This window comes from Leuciscus leuciscus, assembly GCF_965113295.1.
Source record: "Leuciscus leuciscus genome assembly, chromosome: 24".
Lineage (NCBI taxonomy): Eukaryota > Metazoa > Chordata > Actinopteri > Cypriniformes > Leuciscidae > Leuciscus > Leuciscus leuciscus.
Genome location: NC_138723.1, coordinates 28,034,411 through 28,058,081, shown reverse-complemented (window position 1 = coordinate 28,058,081; position 23,671 = coordinate 28,034,411). Strand labels below are relative to the sequence as shown.

General features: G+C 37.9%; 2 protein-coding genes and 2 long non-coding RNA genes across 6 annotated transcripts; 2 read left to right on the top strand and 2 right to left on the bottom strand.

Annotated features, from left to right (window-relative positions):
- The first annotated feature begins 169 nt into the window (after positions 1-169).
- On the top strand, positions 170-1,951 carry LOC309489367. The gene is made up of 2 exons (XR_014202400.1): positions 170-203; positions 733-1,951. It is a non-coding gene; the product is annotated as an uncharacterized lncRNA (long non-coding RNA).
- Positions 1,563-4,701, bottom strand: cdk2ap1 (cyclin dependent kinase 2 associated protein 1). The gene is made up of 4 exons (XM_082158104.1): positions 4,556-4,701; positions 3,817-3,908; positions 2,348-2,474; positions 1,563-2,246 (listed from the first exon to the last, which is right to left on the bottom strand). Exons 1-4 carry the CDS (start codon positions 4,608-4,610, stop codon positions 2,179-2,181), a joined length of 342 nt encoding a protein of 113 aa, XP_082014230.1. The 5' UTR covers positions 4,611-4,701; the 3' UTR covers positions 1,563-2,178.
- On the top strand, positions 3,919-6,089 carry LOC309489355. The gene is made up of 2 exons (XR_014202389.1): positions 3,919-4,477; positions 4,695-6,089. It is a non-coding gene; the product is annotated as an uncharacterized lncRNA (long non-coding RNA).
- sbno1 (strawberry notch homolog 1) lies at positions 5,412-23,256 on the bottom strand. Of its 3 annotated transcripts, none has more exons than XM_082157938.1 (33): positions 22,911-23,256; positions 21,666-21,782; positions 19,678-19,779; positions 18,889-19,216; positions 18,361-18,399; positions 18,119-18,219; positions 17,914-18,010; positions 17,556-17,716; positions 17,261-17,394; positions 17,076-17,166; positions 16,831-16,992; positions 16,469-16,604; positions 16,267-16,372; positions 16,009-16,162; positions 14,439-14,621; positions 14,249-14,346; positions 13,963-14,108; positions 13,563-13,760; positions 13,118-13,294; positions 12,817-12,989; positions 11,448-11,579; positions 11,227-11,362; positions 10,149-10,261; positions 9,997-10,068; positions 9,555-9,654; positions 9,380-9,454; positions 9,102-9,248; positions 8,798-8,892; positions 8,595-8,681; positions 8,356-8,493; positions 7,470-7,546; positions 7,158-7,351; positions 5,412-6,622 (listed from the first exon to the last, which is right to left on the bottom strand). In XM_082157938.1, the coding sequence occupies exons 2-33, from the start codon at positions 21,777-21,779 to the stop codon at positions 6,480-6,482; spliced, it is 4,209 nt and encodes a 1,402-aa protein (XP_082014064.1). In that variant the 5' UTR covers positions 21,780-21,782; positions 22,911-23,256; the 3' UTR covers positions 5,412-6,479. The 3 variants fall into 3 exon arrangements, with proteins under 3 accessions (XP_082014064.1, XP_082014065.1, XP_082014066.1); XM_082157939.1 differs by lacking the exon at positions 22,911-23,256 and adding an exon at positions 22,116-22,876; XM_082157940.1 differs by lacking the exon at positions 18,361-18,399.
- Between the last annotated feature and the right edge of the window lie 415 nt (positions 23,257-23,671).

The following is a 23,671-nucleotide window of genomic DNA, read 5'->3' as shown; positions in this document are numbered from 1 at the left end:
AACGCCATTGGCCGAACGAGTTCGAAAGGCGTGCCTTGATTGGCCAGCACGAATAGTCAACGTCCCTTCAGTCTCTGTGATTGGCTCCTTTGCAGGATTCTGCGCATTTTGAGACCACAACAGTGGTTCTGATTGGTCGTTTGAGTAAGCCCGCACTACATGGGTGCATTTCACCTGTCAGGAAACGACGAGGTTCTGTTTCCGTAAGTATTCAAAATAAATAAATTAAGGATTATATTTTGCCCCCTTTTTGGGACCAGATTATTATTTTTTTAAAATTTGCATTGTGACGTTATTTTTTATCATAATTTAGGGTAAAACTTTATTTTAAGGTAACGTAGTTGCACGTTACTACATGTATTTACTGTAGTAATAACAGTAAATTATGCATAATTACAAGTAACTAACCCTAAACCAAACATGTTGTTAATTAATATTACTCAGCGCTTATTTTCGTAAGTACAATGTAACTATGTCACCTTAAATTAAATTAAAGTGTAATCAAATTAAGTAATTTATTTCACCGCAAAAAAATTATTTTGCCCTAATATACAAATAAAAATCACTTTTGAACTCAAAAACACCAGGATTCATTACAATACTGATAATTGAGCAAGGAAAAAAACATGCTTAATCGTCATGGAAATATTTTCACAAATTAAAAAAATTAGAATAGATCTAAAATACTTAATTTCTTAATGCGAAATTACAATTTCTTATTTTTTTCCCTAGGTGAAAAGCGACTGAAGAATCACCAAAATAAGTAATGAAAAGTTATAGGTCGTACAATAAATTTACAACGCAATTATACATTTACAAAATTCATTAGTTAATTTGTGTTTATTAGCTATATTAAGTCATGGAAATGGTCTTTTCTTTCTTGCAAATTATGCTCACGAGTCGGCGGAGGACATCCGAATTCGTCTCTGGCCAGATCACCATTCTTACACCCTTTCTTACCTGTTATTTCACAATAACCAAGTGACTTAATTCCTGTTTCCCACCATTAAGTTTGACTTCTCTCTCTCCTTTCTTCTCTATAATTGTGGAAACCTGCCAATTGATGGCCAGCCCTTTATCAAAGGCAATACATAGCATTTCCCAAGGACGGTCAACTCCCTCCCAGGGACGAGAAGCCTCCACGTTACATAATTATTTCACCTCATAATAGTGGTGTTATACTTTCACAGCCGTCTGTTGTTTACTGGGAAAATCCCTGACTCAGCGTAACACAAACACAGATACTCCTGACCTTTTGTAATCACAGCCACATCTAGCTTTTTTATGGCTATTCAAACCATTTCCACAATCTTTAGGATAAATAAAATATTTCAGCATTATTTTGATTTGTAAAACATGACAATGACTTACAAAATGACTATGATTCATAATGAATACATATGGTTTCTTCATCAAAAATGTAATTTTTTAATATTTGAATTTCTTGTTTAGGTGGATCATCAAACCAGTGTACCAGTTTAACAATAAAATCTGGTATTATCATGTTAACTTTTTGAAAATTTGTACAATACAAGTCGTTTGCAAAACAATAAACAAAAGCATTTCATACACAATGAATGTCATATTTATTGACAGATATACAAAATTCCAAAGAGTGACCTTTTTTTGTCTTTACATGAAAATACATTGTATTACACAAGGTAATAAATACAAATAAAGACGAAAGTAATGGCATCACTATAATACTTTTTTTGAGTATCTCCCTCCGATTTAAAAGAAAACTCAGCTATCCATGAGAGTGTCCGGGGAGAAAATACCTTATTATCCTGAGAGCTATTCCTAAAAGCACATACCTATAGTCTAACCTGTAAAAGCCATGCAGATTCTAATGTGGGACCGATAAATCCGGTTGCATGCATTTTTATGCTAATTTTGTTCTTAAAGATACTATGTGGTCAAAGAAAATGAAATATATAAAAACAACTCAAAATGGCAACAGTTCTTCCAGATCTCTTGCGTTTATAAATCAGATGATATATTCTCTGCGCCGTGCCTTATTCCCTCCAAACCACAGATGAGAAGCGCAACTCGTAACATAAATGCTCCGCTTGTTGATTGTTTTATCCCCCTCAAAGGAAAGGCATGCATGATTCCCGTGTGACGGTATAGAAGACACAGTTCTTTCAGCCGTATTGGAGAGAACGAGGAAAGGAGGCGCTAGGATCTCGCATTTCTTTCTGTCTCTGCCAGACACTCCCGAACAAGCCCTCTGGCGTGAATGATACCTTTAAATAAAGATGTTTGAGTTGCTGAGTAAGTGTAACATGTCAGTGCGTTTGATAAAACTCTTCATTTAGAAGCAGATTTATAGATTTCGTACACAAACCTCTTTTAAGTCGCTCCATGGCGCTTTTGCTCCCTGCGTATGTTGGCCTTATTTCTTTCCCAAGTTCTTCGATGATGGCGAGGAGTTCAGCGTATTTACTCTGAGGTACTTGGTTTCCATTTGGACCCTAAACAATGATATAAAAGGGGGGGAAACAATGTAAGAGGGTTAAAAAAGGGTTAGTTCATCCAAAAAAAAAAAAAAGTATTCTCTTTTAATTAATTAAAATCTCTTTTATAATGGGAGTAAATGGTAATTATGGATCATTTTCTTACAGAAACGCATGGCTTCGCTTCAGAAGGCTTTATTAACCCACTGGAGTCGTATATATTACTTTTCTGATGGATGGATGCACTTTTTTGGGCTTCAAAATCTCAGTTACCATTTACTCCCATTATAAAGCTTGGAAAAGCCAGGATATTTATTAATATAACTCTGATTGTGACATTTGGCTGAAAAAAGAAAGTCATATACACCTAGGACGGCTTGAGGGGCGAGTAAATTATGGGATAATTATAATTTTTGGGTGAAAAAAATATTCTTATTATGTCAGAATGAGTATCAAACCTATTATAGATATTTATAATAATTATAAATGCATCACCTAATAAGTGTTATTATAGATACTTTTATGGTTAATATTATGAATGAGTTTTTACTTTTATATTTTCTGTTTTAATTTTTTTGGTAATTTTTTTGTCATTAATAATAGTTTTTAATATATTTCTATTTTATATTATTCCAAGTAACGAAACTGTTTTTTATGGTTTAAGTTAAAGTCGGCATGAAACTGATGGTCTTTTGTTCCCTATTGTATTTTAAACAAGAAAGAATTGTCCGTGGGGAATTTATTGAATGTTTGTGGTTTGCTATTGGTCGATCTCATGTGAGTGACAGGTTTCCCCGCCCTCATCATCAGAGAAGAGAAAGAGGGCTGCGTACGAAATCTCATACTCTCTCTTGAGTAGGTACTTCTAATGAATAAGTAATTACTTAACAATCGCTAAAAAGGCATGTTCTATAGTATGAGTGTGTGTATTATTAATGTAATCTGGACGTACTACATTGATTCGCCATGTCATTATCATGTGACCTATAAGGGTCAGTTACATCACTTCATTGCCATTATTAATCCTCTCCTGTGGCCTCATGGGATAGTAAAGTGTCCATCATATGCACACTTCAGAATCTAACCGGAAAAAGTAGGTCATCCGGGTACTCTTTTATGAGTACTGTGAATTCGGTTATACTTCTTTTGTCACATACTACGTTTCGCCTACTATATAGTAGGGAAGTATGCGATCACTGATGCAGCCGAGATGTTATTGCAAAGAGGGAGGCGAAGTTCTTTTGATCAAAAACTGATCAATTATTTATAATTACTGCAATATTCCATAAAAAAAAAAACCCATAATAACACATTTTGATTTCATGGTGACTTTAACTGTAATAATAACCATGAAACATACCTGTGGGAATCCCAATGAAGGTGGTCCAAAGTCATTTATAATTGGCTTGTATGACTGTATTGTTGCCATTGAAGACGGAGAAGGAATGTTTCCTGTTAGGAGTGAACAACAATACAAATCATTCACTGTATGAAACAACAAATTACGATTTACATAAATGCATACTACATTATTTCTAGACAGACTGACAGATAGATAGTGTAGATGCACAAAAAGTCTTTGTGCATTTGCGTAATTGGCCTTTTGTCTCGATCCCACTGAGATGCAACCCTTGTGACAACTAGCCCCGGTCTCCGTCACGCTCATTCCATGCGATACCACCGTCGGCCACTAGGTGTCCCCAAAGAGCAATAAAAAAACTGCACGTCTGAATCCGATCAATCAACAGCCCAAGAGACAATCATGGAGGAAACGGCACGGGCTTGATCTTAGCCGCTAAAAGGATTCATTTTTATCACAATCTAGCGGCCTCCACACAAACCCATCCGGCCACGGCGCGACGCGGACCCTTCGGGAAGAACCCGAAAATGCTCCTCAAGCCGATATTTAGCGCTATCGAAGGCGAGGAAAGCGTTTTTTTCACTAGTAATAATGGCGGATGTGAAGGATCTGACCCTGTAGCGATCAGACTGGACAAAAACTACACACGGCTTTTCCCCAGGTATTCTTTCTCACGCCAATTCTTACATTCGATCAAATACACTCAAGACGAGGAGTTTTCCCCGCTTTTTCGGCATACCTTGGTTCCCAGAAGTTCCCGGAAGGTGTTGATGGGGATTGGGTTTGTAAGACATACCTGAAGAGATAATAAATGAGAGAAATAAAATTGTCCCTAAAATCAGCGGAGCGTCCGTCTCACAGACACTTTTTGTTTACAGCGGAGCACCGGCAAATATGGCCGCGTCACTCCTCATGACACCCACACTGCTGTCCATCATCATCACAAAGAACTCAAGACAATTAACACATCATTAATACAAAAAATGTACCAATGTTGTCCATCAACACCGTGGCAACTGGAGAAGTTACAAAATCATTAATAAAGAAATGCTGCTCGTTTTCACAACGGTTTACATTGTTTTTAATGTGTTTTACTGGAAGGAAAATGTTTTAATTTCGTGTTTTACGAAAAAATGCTTTTCTTTTGGGGGGGGGGGAACAGAAAGTACTCTTACATTTTCATATGATAATAGATTTTTTATTTTTTAAATAGATTTTTTATTTATTTAATCTTTTTTAAAAATGTGACAAAAAAAAAAAAAGCACCAGATGGGGAGATCAAATTCTAAAAGGATTTAGTTTAGTTGAGAACAAACCTGATTTAATTCGATTTAAGGTCTTATTCTTCTAAAGCTTTGTACATAATGTACTTTTTAACTGTGTCAAAGTGCTATTAAACTGTACACTGAAATACATTTGACCTTGTGTTGTTGTTTTTTAATAGAGAATTAGATATATTTACTCACCAAATAATTAAAAGATTTAAGATTAAACTTCCTTTCTTGTTTTAGCACATTGATAAAGAAAGTCAAATACCACAAGTCCCCGGAAGAAAAAAAAAAAGTGGTTCCCTTTTTAGTAAAGACATTTTGAAATGGATGTATCCACAAGATTTATTGGTCATATGCAAGAGGTAGAGATTCTTGCAGTCAGTTAAATTTTTCCATAGATTCTTTGTACAACAGATCCATCAGTAGTGCAACTCGTGCAAGGATGAATGACATTGTCTTCAGAGTTCTGCAACATCTACAATTCAGCAAAAACATGACATTTCAGATATGCAACTATACATCGAGATATAGTAGAGAAGACCGAGCATGTGTCTCAAACTCACACATTTACAGCAGAAATGAGGTTCGGGAGCTCATTAGCCCAAGGAACACGTGTGACATTAAATTATTAAAAGCAAGAAATAGAAAAACAGAGCAAAAGCTTTTGATTGATGTGGCCTTTTTTGTAAAAGGTCATTCCAGTTTACAATTGCATTAAACACTCAAACTGCAGCGAAAACATCAACCCTCTCAGACGCTTGACCTGCTTCCATAAACTAAACTAAATCCAAAGGGTTCGGCAAACCATGCAACGTTTCTGATAAAGTCTTCAGGGTTGGGTTTACACCACTTTCTTACGCCCGTCGGTGAGCCAGAACGATCCTGCTTTCAAATCAGGGACTGTGTTAAGTGGTAAACAGGCAGCGTCATGCCAAGACATGCTGGGTCACAAGGCTAAAGGTGGAGACAGGCGTGTGTTTAAAATGAAATGAAAAATAAAAAGAGGGACAAGAAATGAAAAAAGAAAACTCGATTGCGAGTAACCCCTGAGCGCTGTCCTGTGTACAAAGTAGTGTGTGTGACTTCACAGAGCCACGCATGTCGATGGAAAGTACAGGCGATGATTTAGCCGACTGGAGGTTGTGAAAAGGAAACAGTCTGACCAAATATCGTCCAGTTTCGCCCCCTTTCTCAGTGCGGTTTTCTGACGCGCAGAGCTCCGATTCTCTCGTCCAGCAAGCTCCTTTGGCAATGAGTCCTCTTTGGACACGAACCCTGAAATATTAAATACGGCACAAGCACTGTCTTCCTCACAGTGTACCGGAAGAGGAAGGGAGGCTGGCTGGCTTATAATGCCACATCTGCCCTAAAGAGAGGGGCGGGTTTGTCACGCTATGTGTTGCCGGTGTGGCTGATGCTCTGCGGATGGAGTTGCTGCCACATTTGCTGCTGCTGCACCGCCAGTTGCTGAGACTGATCTGATGATGACAGGATGTTGATCAGGGGCGACACGCAGTTGGCGGGAATGATCAGACCTGAGCAGGAAAAAAGGAAACGGGTTGAAATTAAAGTTTTTTTTTATAACCACAATGTACTCTCTACTGTTCAAAAGTTTGGGATTGGTAAGATTTTTGTAATGTTTTTGAAAGAAGTCACCAAGGCTACATTTATTTGGTCAATAATACAATAAAAATAGTAATATTGTGAATTATATTCTGTTTTCTATCTGAATGTATTATAAAGCTGAATTTTCAGCATCATTACTCCAGTCTTTAGTCACGTGATCCTTCAGAAATCATTCTAATATGATGATTTGCTTCAAGGAAAATGATTAATGTAAGAAAAAAAGTTGTGCTGCTTTACATTTTTTGTAAAAAGTCTAAGTCATCACTGTCACTTTTGATCAATTAAATGCATTCTTACAGAATAAAAGTATTAATTTCTTTTTTTAAAGTCTTCATTTTCAACACCTCTGATGTTACATTGCTAACGGTCACAGTTACATTATGAAAGATTTACATTTAAAAACTTGTATTTGAGATATATATCTGTATCTGTTTGACAACTTACCCACAATTCTCTGCCCATCCTCTGTTCTCAAACGTACGATCTGCATCTTCACATTGGATCCGCTGACTGAGGCCAGCACTCCCTCCACTTTGGTCCACACGCTGAGCACGGAGCCACAGAGGACGTAGTATGTCCTGCACCGCAGCCCGATCTCACACTGTAGCCCCACTGACACCTTCTTACAGTTCCCTCGCCTGTCAAACAAAAAGTTACTTGTGACATTTCCAAACTCAGTCCGACTTGATGAGATTCACGAATCTCCGCAAATCTTTTGGATTTTCATTTCTGAAGTGACTTAAAAGCGGCACCTACCAGTACGCGTGCGAGCAGACATCGGCCGAGCAGTTGTACTGATCAATCCAGTGCTGCTTGGCATCATCAGAGAGGACCTATTTTGGGATGAGACTTATTAGAGACCGCACAAGTTTAAGAAATGACATGAAATAGTCTGCAGGGTGCTGACAGGGTCTAAAATTAACATTCACTCACCAATCACCAAATGACACAAACTTTAGATTTGGATGTTGGCTTATAAAGGTTTAAACTAGGAAGCCTGAGCTTCATTTGGTGATTGCAATGCTGGTGTAAAACCTATAAAGATCTAATTTAAGAAGTGGATCATCTGCTGTAGAGGAGTTTTTCAAGCAAGTGCATCTCAGCAGATACGACTGCATGCTTGGATTTGGGGATATTTGTGTGGGGTGGCATCTTTGCTACATCGAGGAGCTGCTTGATCTGAGACTGGCTAAAACAAGCTGCTTCTAGTGACACAAGGTTGCTTTCACACAGGTTCAATTGACGTCAGAGTTTGGTTCATTTAGAAGATGTGAACGCTGTTTTCCAAAATTGAGTGTGCACCCACAAACCACACCAAAGTCATTATAAAACGGGTGGTCTGGGGTACGGTTCATGAGAATAGAACAGTTCGCTGCTGATATGAACAATCATACTAAATTGTGGCAGTGAACCACTATTGATGACAAATGATTCGATAAAACTGTGTTTGTGTCTGGCAATCAAACACCATAAGTGCAGTCTGACGATAAAAATATAGACTGAGCTAAAGCAAAATACATAAAAACAGCAGATTAAAAAAATATATATTCATGGCTGGTAAATGTATAATTTGACTGATGCTGAACCAAAAACATTAAGAACGCAATAAAACTGCATCTTATAAACGGCAGTAATGTAATACCTTTTTACTTCTCTTCTTGAGGTCAGCGTAAGTCTCCAGCTTAACTTGTTTTCCGATATTTGGTCTGTACACCATAAAGAGTCTCTTTTTGGGATTGACTTCCTTTATAAGGATGGCAATTTTCTTGTTATTCCGCACCTTGAGATGAAACAGAAAATGGTTAGGTTTAGTAGTTGAGTGAATTGGCAGAGGGGTGTATAAAGAAAAAGAAGGGGAAAATAAAGAAAAAAAGGCCTCACCTGGACGTAAAAACCATCATCCGGTCCGTTCTGGTCAGCCCAGACATGCGTGGCATCCTCCCATGCCATTCCTCGCTCCACACTCACCTGAAGACACAGGAACACATTAGCCAACAAAACAGACACACATGATATACACAAACACTACTAAAGACATCATAAAGGTGCATTATTTCTGTTTCTCAGTATGGATATAAACATACTGTGTAGAGCTCCACATGCCCTGAGGTGGAATATCCTGGTGTCAAGAATTTCTTTACATCAACTTTCTTTACTTTCTCATCTCCAGAGCCCAAATCTGCAAAGAAACAATATTCAAACTGAAAAAGGAAACAAAAACAGCTAATCCTAAAGTCTCAAATGGTGTTCACTTCATTTGAAGATCACACTGAAATAGATTTTAGCTCTGAGATTTGTTTCCAGTAGAACTTCACCAACACAGAAAATAATAACTGGGTTCTTTATTAGATCTTTGAGACTCAAGTCATGTTTAAAACACCTTCTTACCTAAAATTCCCATGTCATATCTTCCAGTCTTTTTGGCATTCTGAATGACAGCGCTCAAAGTGTCAGAGAAATACTGAAAGAGTGCATTTTGCTGCTGGACCTCCATACCAAGAATCCTGTTCAGGAACTTCCCAATGTTGTTGTAGTCTATTAAAAGAAAAAGGTATGTGACATGAGAAAATGAAGACTTTTTTTTTTTTTTACAGGGTCTTAAAACGTTCAACATTTCATGACAAAATAAACACTGAGAATAAATTAGACTCTGAAAAATCTCTCACCTTTGTCTAGGGAGAGAACACCAGATCTATCCTCCACATTTATCAGCCCCACTCCGATTAAACCATTGCGGATTTCTAAAAAAAACAAATTAAATAATTATATGCAAGGTATGATTAAGTTAAATTTGATGGTTTTCCAGTGACTTTCCTATTGTCAAAAGACATTAAACTATACCTTTGAAGAAATCCCCATTGAAGTCACCGGGTGGAGACACTAAAGGAGAGTCCAGACTGACAATAGACTTCATGACGATTTCCAGAGCGTTTCTTCCATACTGTAGATGTACAAAAAAATACATCAGCAAATAAGTCTAGCAACAACCCTATTTAAAGCTGCAGTCCATAACTTTTTTTGTGTTCAAAATTTACAAAAATTATATAATGAGCAAATCCAACTCGACACATCATGAATCCAGTCTATTTTAGACTGGTTCAGGACGTACCACTGCTGAGTAGCCCAGTAACTACGTGGCCTCACATAGACATAAACAGAGAGAAGTAGCTCAGGCTACAATGTTCTTCCCCAAGATGCATGCAGTTCTGTTTATTAACCACTAGATCTCCAAAAGTTATGGACTGCAGCTTTATTACCGACAGTGCGTGTAATCCAATCTTACTTTGTTGTCAAAGTTAAATCGGCTGAGATCTCTCGTCTCTGTGGCCCTTCTGTCTCCGTGTGTTAAAGCCCCCTATTTGAGAAAGAAACAATTAGGCTTACAAAATTAAAACTGACATCCATTAGCATGCAGAATGTGCACGAGTGACTCACCAGGCTCTCCAGTCGTTTGGCAACAATAGAGGCGAATCGTTGCTCTCCAGCGAGTTCAGAGATGAGGAACACGTACTCAGGTGCTGTGACCTGGTTGGATCTGTGTGTTCGACCTGATTGTAAAGAATCCAAACAGTCAGTGAACTGGAAACTCTAATACAAATGTGATATTATATACATGTATGCCTTATTTGAATTGCATATAAAATGTAATCTATTTGGATTACAGTTTTAACAAACTAATAAAACTTAGTGTGATGCATATTTGTCAGTCATACATAAATGGAACAGGTAAATATATATATATAAAAAAAAAAATAATTATAAAAAAGGTAATAATAATAAACAGTGCCGTGATTTTTTTTCCCAACTACTTGCATCTAATTTTATTTAAATCATTTTAAAATGTATTTATTCAAATTGCTTAGGATCAGCATAAATCTATTTATTGTGGAAACAATTAAATTGATTCAGTTAAAAAAAAAAACATGTATTGACATGGTTAAAATATGACTAGTTGTGGAACAAACAATATTTAGTTGAGTTCAAATGGAATGAGATTTAAATAAATTGGGTTTAATTATGATAAACATAAAAATCTGGCTATTGTGCATTAAAGGGATAGTTCACCCATTACTTACCCTCATGTTGTTCCAAACCCGTAAGACATTCGTTCATCTTCAGAACACAAATTAAGGTATTTTTAATGAAATCTGAGAGATTTCTGTTCCTCCACTGACAGCCTAAGCAACTACTACTATATATCAGATTTCATTAAAAAGATCTTCATTTGTGTTCCGAATATGAGTGAATGTCTTACGGGTTTGGAACAACAAGCAATTAATGACAGAATATTCATATTTGGGAGAACTATCCCTTTTTTATTAGTACCATTACAGAAATCTTCCCAGTGTCATTTATGTATGACTGACAAATGTGCATCACATTAAGTTTATTCATTTGTTAAAACTGTAATCCAAAAGTAATTGAAATCTTGTATGAAATTCAAATGCATACATCTTTTTTTCCCCTGAAAAAGTAAAAAGTAAAAAAAAAGTAAATAATAATATATACCCACCAAACTGCTGAATAGCTCTGTCAGCACTCCAGGGTAGCTCTAATGTCATGTGTACCCTCCTCCTCTGATTCTTCACTCTGCGGTCGGCTTGAAGAGAAATACCAGAGCTGGCAGCCTCTGAGATAATTGCGATGTTCTACCAAAGTGAACATTGAACCGTTTAGATGTTGTTCATAATAACAAAACATTACATAGATGTGGGTAAAACCAAAGCAGCATACCTTATCTCCATCCATGAACCTCTGCTTCTCCGTGAGGTTTAGGATTTCAACTGGGACGTCAAGTTCTGATCGAGACTCGTAGGAAATGCTGCCATCATCGTTGCTGACTACCCTGCCTTTGCGGCCAGTCATCTGCATTGCATAAGATGCACACGTTTAAAAAGGGCATTGCTTTTAGGGCTGTGAAACGATTAATCACATCCAAAATAAAAGTTTGTTTACATAATATATGTATATGTATGTGTGTGTACAGTGTATAATTTTTTTGTGTATATATAAATACACACATGCATGTATACATTTAAGAAATATTTGCATGTATATATTTTTATTAGGGGTGTAACGGTTCACAAAATTCACGGTTCGGTTCGATACACTTGTGTCACGGTTCAGTACGTTTTTGATGCAGCAAAAAGAAAGAAATGCCAGAGAAATTTCCTTGATTAAATTTTTTTGTATTCTTTTTTTTATTAAAACTAACATCATAAAGTATGATATTTTTTTACTTTGAGCAATTCTGGAGCTATAATTGACTCTTCTTAGGAGCATATAAAACAAAACAGCTCCTTGGAAAAAATGTAATGTAATATTGTAGTAGTTATAAACAGGTTTATTTTAGTTCAGATTAACATTTGAGGGCAGCAATTGTATTCATAATGTCAAAATAAAACCGACGTAATGTTACTTGAAGGCATTATAGCCCACTATTCCTGACAAACTTCCATGGTTGCAGACAGTTAGTGTGACTATAGTAAAGCCATGGTGAATGTTGCTGATCTGTGGACACTGGATAGTTCATTCATGGCACAATGTTTCTTCCAGGTTTCCACGTCAGCGCTGTTTGATCCGTTAATAACGGAGAAATGTGAATGTTTCTCACTAGATCTCGCAGCGATGTTATTACTTCTGTGGCGAATTCAAATGCTTTCTTTACTGGATCTCTTATTAGCGCTGTGTAGTGTCGCATGATCACGATCGGCTCGCGCTGCACTGGTCCAAACTGATAAACGGTCCTTCAACCACACAATAACGAGCAGTTTCGTTCGTTGCATTACGTTTGCCATTTGATGTTGGGCAATGTTGTGGTTGCGCCGGCGTCTCTTACATTATGAGCGCGCTTGCCACGCGCCTACATTTGAAATAACGAAATTTTGGTCGGCAGGAAAAATGGTCCAACGAACCATTCGGTTTGAAAATGCGTACCGAAAACCGAACCGAAAGCCTTGTACCGAACGGTTCAATACAAATACGTGTATCGTTACACCCCTAATTTTTATATATAATTTATGTTGTAAAAAATAACAAATTTTTCATAAATATATACATGCATGTGTGGCTGATACAAAAAACCCTCTACAAACAGACCAACCTCTGCGACGTTCTCCGGGCCTCCCAGCTCATCGATGAGTTCGTCGAGCGTGTTGGGTGGTAGATCCTCTGCCAGCTGCTCCAGTCGATCCAGCAGGTCCCTCTTCATCCGCTGGGCGTCCTCAACAGCATCCTGACTGGTCACACAGCTACTCTCCTCTGGCTCACTTTTGGCTTCAATACAATTGTTTGGTGTGATTATTAATATTCATTGGACAATGACGTTCTTAATTATACAGCTTTATCTAACAACTTTCAGCTGCGATGGTCTAAACGTTGTGAAAAGCTCATAGGTCACTTACCTACAGCAACCGTGTTGTTTGAAGGTTTGATGGTGGGGGCTGTAAAAGTGGGTCTGGTTGTTCCAAGCCCGGAGGCTAACAAGGCACTTTGAATAGAGTCCGGATCAATGCTTTTTTTCTTCTTCTTGTTCCTCTTTTCTTTACTCTTTTTAGAGTCTTTCCTGATGAGCCACGGATCTAAGTTTCAAATAATAGGCAGCATTTGAATATTTATAATTATTTTGGTATCAACACCGAGCTGAATAATGACACTTTAGCATTATGCAGCGCTGCTCATAGCTGAACTGAATTTATCATAATTTAATTCTGTAACATTAACACTATTTTCCTGTTTATTAAAGTGAAGCTGCTTTTTGATCTGTAGTGTATAAAGCGCTATATAAATAAATGTGACTTGACAACATCATCTTCGTTGTAACATGCAAGAGAATTTACAAATTCTCACCATCTTCCTCATCCTCACTGGAATCATCCTTAAAGGGGTTGAAGTCATCTTCATCCTCCTCCCCTGAGCTGACCGACTTGAAGCTGTCGTCGCTTTCTGCATCTTTGTCCGAATCGTCCGAGTTGCTCTCGTCTGAGCTGGAACCAGACAGACCACCAGATTTACGAGCCTTCTTCACTTGCTTCTTTGTTTCTGGTCCTGCAAAAAAACACCACCACACACACTCCAATGGTCAGATCAAACACATTACTAACCTTCATTTTCAATTTGAGCAACCTAAAAGCCCAAGCGTGGTTTTGCTTCCTCTAACATTGAATTATACTCAGTTTCTGGGTAGAAACCATTGCTAAATATAACAGGGCATGTCTATTGCGGTTTCCAAGGGCGTGTGAACTATTACCTTTCCGCTTTTTGCCTTTCTGCTCAGTGGTGGTTTCTGAAGGTGAAGGCTTTTTCTTCACACTCAAGTCGATGCCTAAAAGACTGAAGAGTTTTTGTCTGTCCGGTGCAGGAAAATGCTTCTCCACCAGGGACTGCAGGACACCCCTTTAAAGGATCATGCATAGAAATATTTAGTAAAATAAATAAAAACATCATTCAAAATCAGTCCATTTTTATCTGTTATAAAAGGAAATATTTCTTAAAAAAAAAAAAAAAAAAATCAATTGAACAATTATTACACTCACTTTGCAGTAGAGACAAAGTCATTGAGCTCGCCTCCTCCCTCCTCCAAGGCCTCAAGGGTTCGAGCTTCTCCAGTTGATTGAAGACCAATCACCACACACTACGGAGAATGTTAGAGGTCAACGCAACCAAAATCACTGTCATTCTTTCTCTCTGAAAGCTCTTTTGTAATACGAGGACATCTAATCTAACCTTTCCATTTTTAACGTCCTCTCGGGCCAGCTGCACCACTCTTCGGACCTTAGAAGCAATGCACAGGTACTTGAAGAACCTCTGATGAGCTGACCAGAACTGACCCCACATGGACTTTTTCATCCGTTGTTCTGCATCCATTAGGTTGGCGGCTTGCTGGAACTTCTCTCTTGCGCTGACCCACTGCACATTTGCAAAATAAAGAGTTTATGATTATTTAAGGGTGTTTTCACACTTGGCAGGTTTGGTTAAATTAAAGTGAACTCTGGTGGGATTGCTCTGTAAATGCGGTTCATCTGAATAAGTCCGAACACTGCAATCCGAACCACTGATCTATAGAGAACTGGATTGCTCATGGGGTCATACAAAGTGAAGCCACCGCGCCGCCATAGTGGTATTCCCTAGTAAGTGAATTAATAGGAAATTATAGGATTTTACTGAGAAAACATTGCCAAACGAGACTCCGTTTTTATATCTGAAGTCTCCATGTACATTCTCACAACGCAAACGCCCTAAGCATGTAAATGGTTATTAAAGTCAGGAATTTCCCCACCCCAGCAGATGTTCACTACAGTAGTGAACATCAGCTCGGCAGGCTGACGAGACACTTCAGCTTATGTATTACAAATGTCAAAGTGCGCATTCTGAAATCGGAATAAAGATGTATGCCTTGTAACCTGAAATCGCCTTGTACTGTTGTGTTTATGCATTTATATTGTGTTGTAATATTGTTTTTATTCATACACTAGGCTAACTGCAAATGTTTCAATGATTTCGTTAACAGCATGAATTTCGACGCAGTTAATGATTTAAACGGTGGTTAAATTAATAATTCAACATCAGATAGCCTACATTACACTTTACTCATGGAAACTGTATTCTAGTAAAACGCCATAGAATTTGAGCTGTCTTTAAAAGTCTAATACAGATGTTGCTCAATCAAGAAATAAAATACACGCATCATTACTTATTCAGACAAATAACGCTGACTTCTTTATTTCTAAGATGATGCATGGAAAAGTTTGAATTTTAATACAATAGTGTAACAGGCTTGTATTAATATTTGTTGTATTGGCTATTCGAATCAATTTTATGCAGCTAAACACAGATATGTTCATGTTTAATATATCCTCCATAATTACATACATAGAGAAATATATTTTTGTGTTAGGTCGATTACCAGTGTCGGAAGTGTGCAGTAGATCTACCCCACATTAACGATTTCAATATATGACTTATCCTCTCCGAAAAGACCATAAACATTACAGATAACATCTTAAGTAACAATTAATTTACACACACACATATACATACATATATATATATATATAGTAAAAATAATCCGGTGAGATGGAGACGCTGCAAATCGGGTGATTTTAGGTCAATGTTTTGGTAATAAATCAATAATGCCCTCTGTCGGTAGGGAATAGTAAGATGGCCGCTCAAACACTTCCAGAGGATTCACTGCCTGATGGCAGTTTAGAACGTAATAAGCAATCCAGTCATTATACAGATCACTGATGTGTGCACCAAACAAGAGGACTGAGACCCCTGAAAAGGTTTTACCCACCAAGCGGACTGATTTGTTGTACATCTTGATGTAGCTCTGCGTCAAAGGAACTTCTTCAATTTTAAACGTCACGCCCGTGAAGCTCAGCTGTCGAGCGATGTACATTCCTCTCAGCTTCATATCCATGGCAACAATCTCCATGGCACCGACACCTCTAAAATAAACCAACCAAAATAGGGTTGCATTCAATATTGAGAGAATGCAGGCTGGTACCAGAAAGCAAGGTCATGAACACAAACTCTTTTCTGACAAACTCACCTTCTCTCAACAGCTTGGATAAAATTAGTAAACTCCTTAAATGGAGTTCCTTCTCCCCAGATCCCAAGGCGATTCATGTAGGCCATATTGCGGGGCTCTGATGCTCCTACACAAAATCATACAAAAGATATATACATTGTAAGCTGTGCATTTATTTCTGGTTTGCTGTGTACCTACAAAAAATTTAAAAGCAGTCACATACCTGTAGCACTTGCGTACACAACCCGGGCTTTTGGCAGCTTGTTCTGTAGCTCTAAAACCGCCAACCCGGTCTTTGTGGGCTTGGATGACCCAATAGGGCAAACATTTTTGGCTTTGTGACACTCATCAAAGACGATCTGAGATGCTTAGTCAAGGGAATCAATCACCATAGTTACCAGAGAGCCGAATACAAATCACACCATGTGAAGTGCTTCACTGCAGTTCAGTCAACATGCAATGAAACTCGCTTTTTCTGGTCTAGAGCATATAATGTTTTTCTAGGGTAGTCAGATTATGGCATTAAAGAATTACTACCAACTCGGTATCACAACAACCCCGCTTCCTTGTGACGTGAAAGGATACAACACCATCAAAGTCATCTCCACACCAGTGCAGTAACTGTTTGAATCTCGTCTTGTACTTTCCTCCAGACTGGCTCTCTCCAATCAGGGAAGAGTATGTGGCAAAGATCACACCTTTTTTCACACTCCCATTGTGTTTCGATGAGATCTTTCCGTATTTGAACTGAAAGAGAGATGTGGGGAAATAATGTACAACTGGAAATACACAAAACATCTCATATGTTGGCCAAGAAGCACTTAATGTACCTTGTTTAGCGAATGGACCTGAATGTTCTTTGCTCCGATGTCTCTCAAGTCCCTCTCTGCATCATATTTCAAGTCATTTGAGACACTAAACCTGCACAGACCAGTGGTGAAAAAAACAGCATGAATAATGGTACAATTACACACCACAAAAAGCAGCTTGAAGGGGGAAGAAAACAAGTGATTACCAGAGGGACCTTTTCCTGCCAAGAAGATAATTTTCATATATGATTCCAGCAATGGTTCTACCCTTTCCAACACCGGCTCCATCTCCAATCAAGTAGGCTGCTCTGTCTCCATTCGGTAGGAATGTCTCATGTTGCTGTACGAAAAGACATGATTTAGAGACAGATCTGAATTACTGCAGTAAACTATTTGAGAGAGTTTGACATTGTGATTTGACCTGGATAAATGAACTAATCTGCTTCCTAAAAGCTACTAGGCCTACATTTTAAAGGTTACAATATGTAAAAAGACCCAAACCTGAGCAGCATATGTGATGGCCTCTAGCTGGAGGGCAGATAACCAGCCTCTATCGATGGTCTCCTCTGTAATGGAAAGTCTGTACCACACATCTGGCGGGTTGACACTGGACAGAGAGCTGGTCTCCACCACAGGATCAGGGTGCCGCAGTCCAATTCTCACTGAGAGAGGAGATGCGAGACTAGCTTTACAAACTTGCCATAAACACAGCGGAAAAACAATGGATCTGTTGGCACTAATAATAATAATCCCACAATCTTAAACGAGAAAATGTGCATTTAAGGACTGAATTAATGCTAAGAAATAACTGGCTATTTACAATCTATACATTAAACACCCTGATCACAATTATACACACATTTCATTGGCATGTATTCGGCGTATGTCTCCGCATGACCCAGCTCCTCCTCTTCCTCTTCTTCCGGTTCATCTTCCTCCTTCATTCCTGGTAATTTCTACATTCAAGTAAAAAAAAAAAAAATTTATACAAAAACATTAAACTTACAGATAAAGTCATCAGTGCATGGCTCATTACATGTAAACAAATAAATTCTAAAACGTACATTAACAGGTGAGAAGCTCCGCATTTTCATGTCATCGTTGACCCAGATTCTTGCTACATCTTTGCTGGACACTTCTTTTTTCAAGCCATTGTTTAATTCCGCTGAAGAAAAGATAGACAAAAAATTTGAGACAAATATTCACACAGCCACAGCAGTTTGTCAGAACTGATACGGCCCCACCACAACATGAAAGCACCTGTGAAAACAGAATCAGTGCACTGCAGTTAAAACCCTACCCATACCTGATCTGTTCATCATCTTTGTGGAGACCAGAATAATTTCTGAAAGGAAGAGCATTGCCATTAAGAAAAACACAGCATGATTGCATCCACACGGTCTCTCTAGATGAGCTTAGGTCAATGCTCAAAACTTGAACAACGAAAATCTCAAGTGCGCCATAAATGTTTTGGATTAAAAAAACATTAAATTAACAATTAGTTGTCCGATTTGAAGCACAAAGAAGAGTCGTAACAACCATCTTTAGCAGCAACGTGTGTGTGGCCTAGATTTAAAACGTTTTCTTAAAACAAAATGGACCTAAAAACATGTCTCCTATTTCCTAAGAGCATCTAAACAGCTTTAACGCCTTCAAAAGTGATTGGAGCTCATGTTGGTTTCTTGTTTTGACAGCTGGAGGCAGCACTTGAAAACTGGCATTCAGCGTTAGATCTGGAAAGTGCCACAAAGCCGACAGCTGCAACGACAGACCCTTACAAGCAAAAAAAAACATCTATGATCGCTCTAGGTCCAGCATGTCTGCCAGCACTCACTTGCGCCTGTGGCTGTTGCCGTAGCAACGGGCTGCGCTATGTCAGGTGGGGGCTTCAACTTCATAAGCTCTCCAAGGCTGCTTGTCTTCAGGCTGCTGGTTCTCAGGAGGTCCTTCAATCTGATCTGGTCATTATTCTGTGCGCCCACAGTTGAAGATGATAAAGACCTCTGTTGTGCTGTCGAACTTGTGTGTACCACCTTGGTTACTGTGATGGTCTGCCTGGAGCCGGTCCCGGCTGATGGTTTGGTGACTACAATGGTACCCAGCGATGGCAACTGATTCAGTTGATTTAAAACGAAGGTAGTAGTTGAGGGCTGGGGCTTCTCCTGCAAAGACACAGAATATGATCAATGCAGCATGTGTAATTCTGAGCTTTACAATCAAATATTAAAACATGTTACACACCCAGAAGCCTCAGATAGACCACCCACAGTTTACTCACTCACAGTCTGCATTATATTTCAAAGAAAAACTGCAAGAAATTGCTAGTTCCAATCTGACTGGGAAGCTTAATGCAGAAATGCTTCCAGAAATGCACTTAAGTGCAAGTTAATGAGCAGAACTGGATTTAGAGAGTTATAATCGGTGAAATAATCTGTACATAGTGTAATTTAATACAGATACACCTGCTACTAAACGGCACCTAAGAACAAAAACTCTGGTTGGTTGCTTAATAACATACCTGTCTTTTTGCCTAAGTGAGCAGTTCTTGGACAGAATAAGCTGGACCAGACTTTACGACGTTAGTCAAAAGTCTATAAATAGTGACGCTATGTGCAACACTTACCCTGATTGTGACTGTAGGAGTAGGTGGAACTGCAGGTTCAATCCTGACAATTCCAGAAGTTTCATTACTAAGACCGATGTCAAGTGCATTTAATGAGACTGACTGAAAAGGAAAGGGAAAAGAACAACTCACGTCAATCATCAATGTGCTACTTTGAGAAAGATTGCTTTTAGATTCAACTCTGTTTTGAGTAGGGCTGGGTTAACAATATCGATTACACTTTTAATCAGTCCTCATTTTGATCAATTCAAAAGGTCAGACTTTGTCTACACTGTTTTCAGTTGATGCGTGAACAATACTTCACTAAACATTATTTGTAGCATGAATCCCATCCAATAATCGCAGTCAACGTTGTGCTTTATTTTAACTATAAATATCACTTTAATGTTGAGTGACAGAACGCTGTTGCCGCCTCAGTTCAAGCGGCACATGAACTGATCATCTCTTCCTTTACTACTAGTTATAGCACAAAATAAACATGAACATCAGAAAATATGTTGACAGAAACCATACAACTTATTGAAAATGTATTATATAATCATGAACATCAGAAAATATGTTGACAGAAACCATACAACTTATTGAAAATGTATTATATAATCACTTAATCAGTGTTTCAAGGGGGGGGCAGTTTTTAATCAGTGTTTTAAGAGGAGAGTTGTGGCCTAATGGTTAGAGAGTCAGACTGCTAACCCAAAGGTCACAGCCTTTTGTTTGTATTTGTATGTGTTTGTATACAACGGTTTTTATTTGAGTGTTGAATATTATATCCAAAAATAAACAGCAAATCAATTTAATAAGTTGGACTCTGTTGTTAATTTTAGCATTCAATATAGTAATGTACCAATTAACAGGGTTCTCTTGATAGCTCACAGCTTTTTTCCTTAAGAAAGATTGACATAGCCAAATAAAACGTTATCATAATCAAGGCTCGACATTAAGCCTTGTCATGTGCTTGTCCTTTGAACAAGTAGATCGTCATTCACTTGACCAACTAAAAAAGTTGCTTGTCCAGGGGGGAAAAAAGGGTTTTTTTTATGGTGTAAATATAATTTATTCTGAAGCAATATTCTTATCAGTGTTCTATCAGCTTTGACATTTAAATTTATAAAGGGCATTTCCCCCTTATGTTATTAAATGCAATCTTTATCTTTCATTTTAAATTCTTAAATTTGATCAATAAATTTAATTAGAATAATATAATATAGGGCTGTTACCAATCAAATGAAATAATTTACACTGAAAAATTAAAACGGCATTAAATAATTTTATGAGATTGTTTTAAATATTTTTTGAATATACAAATAAGAAATGTTGGAAAGAATGAAACTTTTAAACATGAAACTGTGTCATTGAGTCATTCGTTCAAAAGGCCAATTTCTTCCAGAATGAGGCAGTTGTTTATGAATGAGTCATTGAATCTTTGACTCAACCAATTCGTTTTAAACACTAAATCATTCATTAATGAGACATGGCTGGGTGATGCTGTGAGATGTGCTATATTTCTGCTGTGATCTTTGTTTGGATATTTTCACTGCTAAACAGTCCATATTGCATCTAAAACGTAAGTGAAATTAATATTATCTAGTCGTTTACTGAACTGTTGCATGAAATCAGTGTCACTATCAATCGTGATGGTATTCAGGAAGACAGCACTCTTGGTCGTGTGATACTTAACTGTGACATGTTATAAATATAAAAACTAGATGTAATAAAATCTGAATCATTTGAGCTTTTTGGTGATTCCTTTGTTATTGACGTTTTAAACACGCTACTGATCGGGCAAGTAAATTTCTCTTTCAAATTTGCCCCTTCAAAAAAATCCACTTGTCCAGGAGAAGCCTTAAATGTCAAGCCCTGATAATCAAAACGATTTGTAAAATCTGTCTTAATACAGAGCCCTACTTTTGAGTTAAGAAAAAAAAACTACACCTAGACTGCATGAAAATATATTGTATATCATGTTGCATGTATGCGTTTTAAATTACCTGTTGTGAGGCAGGGAGTGGAAATGTGTCCTGAGGATCAACATCAAACAGATCATTAGGGCAGATTCCACTTTCACTTAGAGCAGCGAGAAGCAAATCTTGTCCAGGATCCATTGTCTAAAAGAGAGAAAGAAAGAGAAAACATTATATTAAAGATTACAAAGAGAATCTGCTTTGCAAAACATCCTACTTAATCTAACATCGAACATAAATCTATGTCCCCTTAAACTACACAGATATTTAATAAAGACAATGACATAGACCCAACGTAAAGATCACATCTTTCCCATTACATTACCAAGATAAATAAAGAATATTTTTGGATTGTTTTTAATGTTAGACGACTTCGACTGAAAACCACATATTATATAAATCTAAACAACACTAATTAGTCAAGAAATGCATTCAGAAGGGCAAAAACATACTAAACTAATGCTGCTAACGGCTCACCACAACATCCAGCTTCACACGTGTTTGCCTAAACTGATCCAACTAACGTTAGACTTCCTGGTCTGACGTTGCTGCTGGATGTTAATGTCAACCAGCTTACACATTCAGAAACCAGACTAGAAACAAAAGAAAACTCTAACGATCTCTGAAATGTTCCAAACATTGAAATTACACAATAACAATAACCTGTCGTAGAATTTAACGTTTGTAATACACAAGATTAGACCACCGTTGCACTAAACGTGCTGTTCTTTGGTCCTAAATATTCAGTGGAGAAGTCTAAATGCTTCCCCAACAAACATATCGCGGGTTAAATAATTCTAAATACGATTAAAACAGCAAAAAAAGTCTCATTCGTCAAAAATATAATGCTGCATGTGGTGTAACAGCTCCTCAAGACTTGCTTAGTGTACCGTGGTTGCTAGCTAATTTCCTCTCACGAACCGTTTAATCAACTTTAAATAGCAGAAAAGGAGCTAAAACGTTCTTTAAATAGGCTATAACCGGGTTTCACCAAATCCAAAAGAACCTGACAAGCAGAATACGTGGCAAAAAATGACATTTGAACGAATAATTCCTGTCAGTGACTTTGTCAAAAGTGCGCTAACGGCTCGCCTCAGGTTAGCAGCCTAGCGCGTGAACCAGTCGCGAGACTCCCTCAGCTTTCACGCGAAACACAATAAAACTCAATATTCCTTTGCACAGCGGCCCTAAACCGACCGAAAATGTGATTATAAGGGAAAACAGAGCAAACCCGCTGTCTGACAGCTTATGTCCAAAAAGTCAAACACGTACTCCACTCGGTTTCTATGGATCCCAAACGTCGCGGCGGTGTGAAGGATGTCGCCGCTGCTTGCGCTGCTTGTTTTCTAACCGTCGGGCGCCATCTTTACCCGAGGCGCGTGCTGGTCACGTGACGCTGCAGCCCACAAAACAGACGATTTTGTGTCCAGAAATGTTCCCCACGCGCCGCGTAAAACGCGTTTCCGTGCATCGATCGAGAGCCGACCTGAGACCATCTTTCATAAAGCCCCGGAGCCCGTCCATATGAATCGAGATTTTCAATTATATTTTTAAATCAAAAGTAGTCGGAGAAAGGAGAGCGCCGAAGCCATGTCACGTGACCACCCCCTTACTCATATTCAGGAAGTGACGCTATGAAAAATAATTTCCTCCAATGACACGTCAAAATGACATTGCTGGAGCCATACTGGTAAGGTCAAAGGCAGAGAGCCTGACCTACGCTGTTTGACAAAGGTTGAAAACACCCAATATATCTGATGAAAAGTGTTTCAAGTATATTCATTATTTCAATCAAATAAATCCACAAAATGAGAACATCTTTAAATAAATCGTTGAATGTTGTATTCTGCAATACTGTCCTTAAAGCACTCTAAACTTGCAAAAACAATAAAAAGTCAATTATTTAAATCATCTTTGTACACTATTAAATATGTATGCGTTATATGGACATAATACACTCACTTTGGGATGTTCTGCAATGTGTCTACTATGTAGATAGATAGATAGATAGATAGATAGATAGATAGATAGAT

What these genes read in the sequence shown, in the direction of transcription:
- cdk2ap1 (XM_082158104.1), bottom strand. Translation starts at nt 4,610, where the DNA reads ATGTCTTACAAACCCAATCCCCATCAACACCTTCCGGGAACTTCTGGG. An exon ending in GGGAACTTCTGGGAACCAAG is followed by an intron (nt 3,909 to 4,555) that starts GTATGCCGAAAA and finishes CACTCCTAACAG; the next exon opens with GAAACATTCCTTCTCCGTCT. An exon ending in CATGGAGCGACTTAAAAGAG is followed by an intron (nt 2,247 to 2,347) that starts GTTTGTGTACGA and finishes CTTTATTTAAAG; the next exon opens with GTATCATTCACGCCAGAGGG.
- sbno1 (XM_082157938.1), bottom strand. Translation starts at nt 21,779, where the DNA reads ATGGATCCTGGACAAGATTTGCTTCTCGCTGCTCTAAGTGAAAGTGGA. An exon ending in GGCATGTGGAGCTCTACACA is followed by an intron (nt 8,682 to 8,797) that starts GTATGTTTATAT and finishes CTGTGTCTTCAG; the next exon opens with GTGAGTGTGGAGCGAGGAAT. An exon ending in GTCTGCTCGCACGCGTACTG is followed by an intron (nt 7,352 to 7,469) that starts GTAGGTGCCGCT and finishes TTTGTTTGACAG; the next exon opens with GCGAGGGAACTGTAAGAAGG.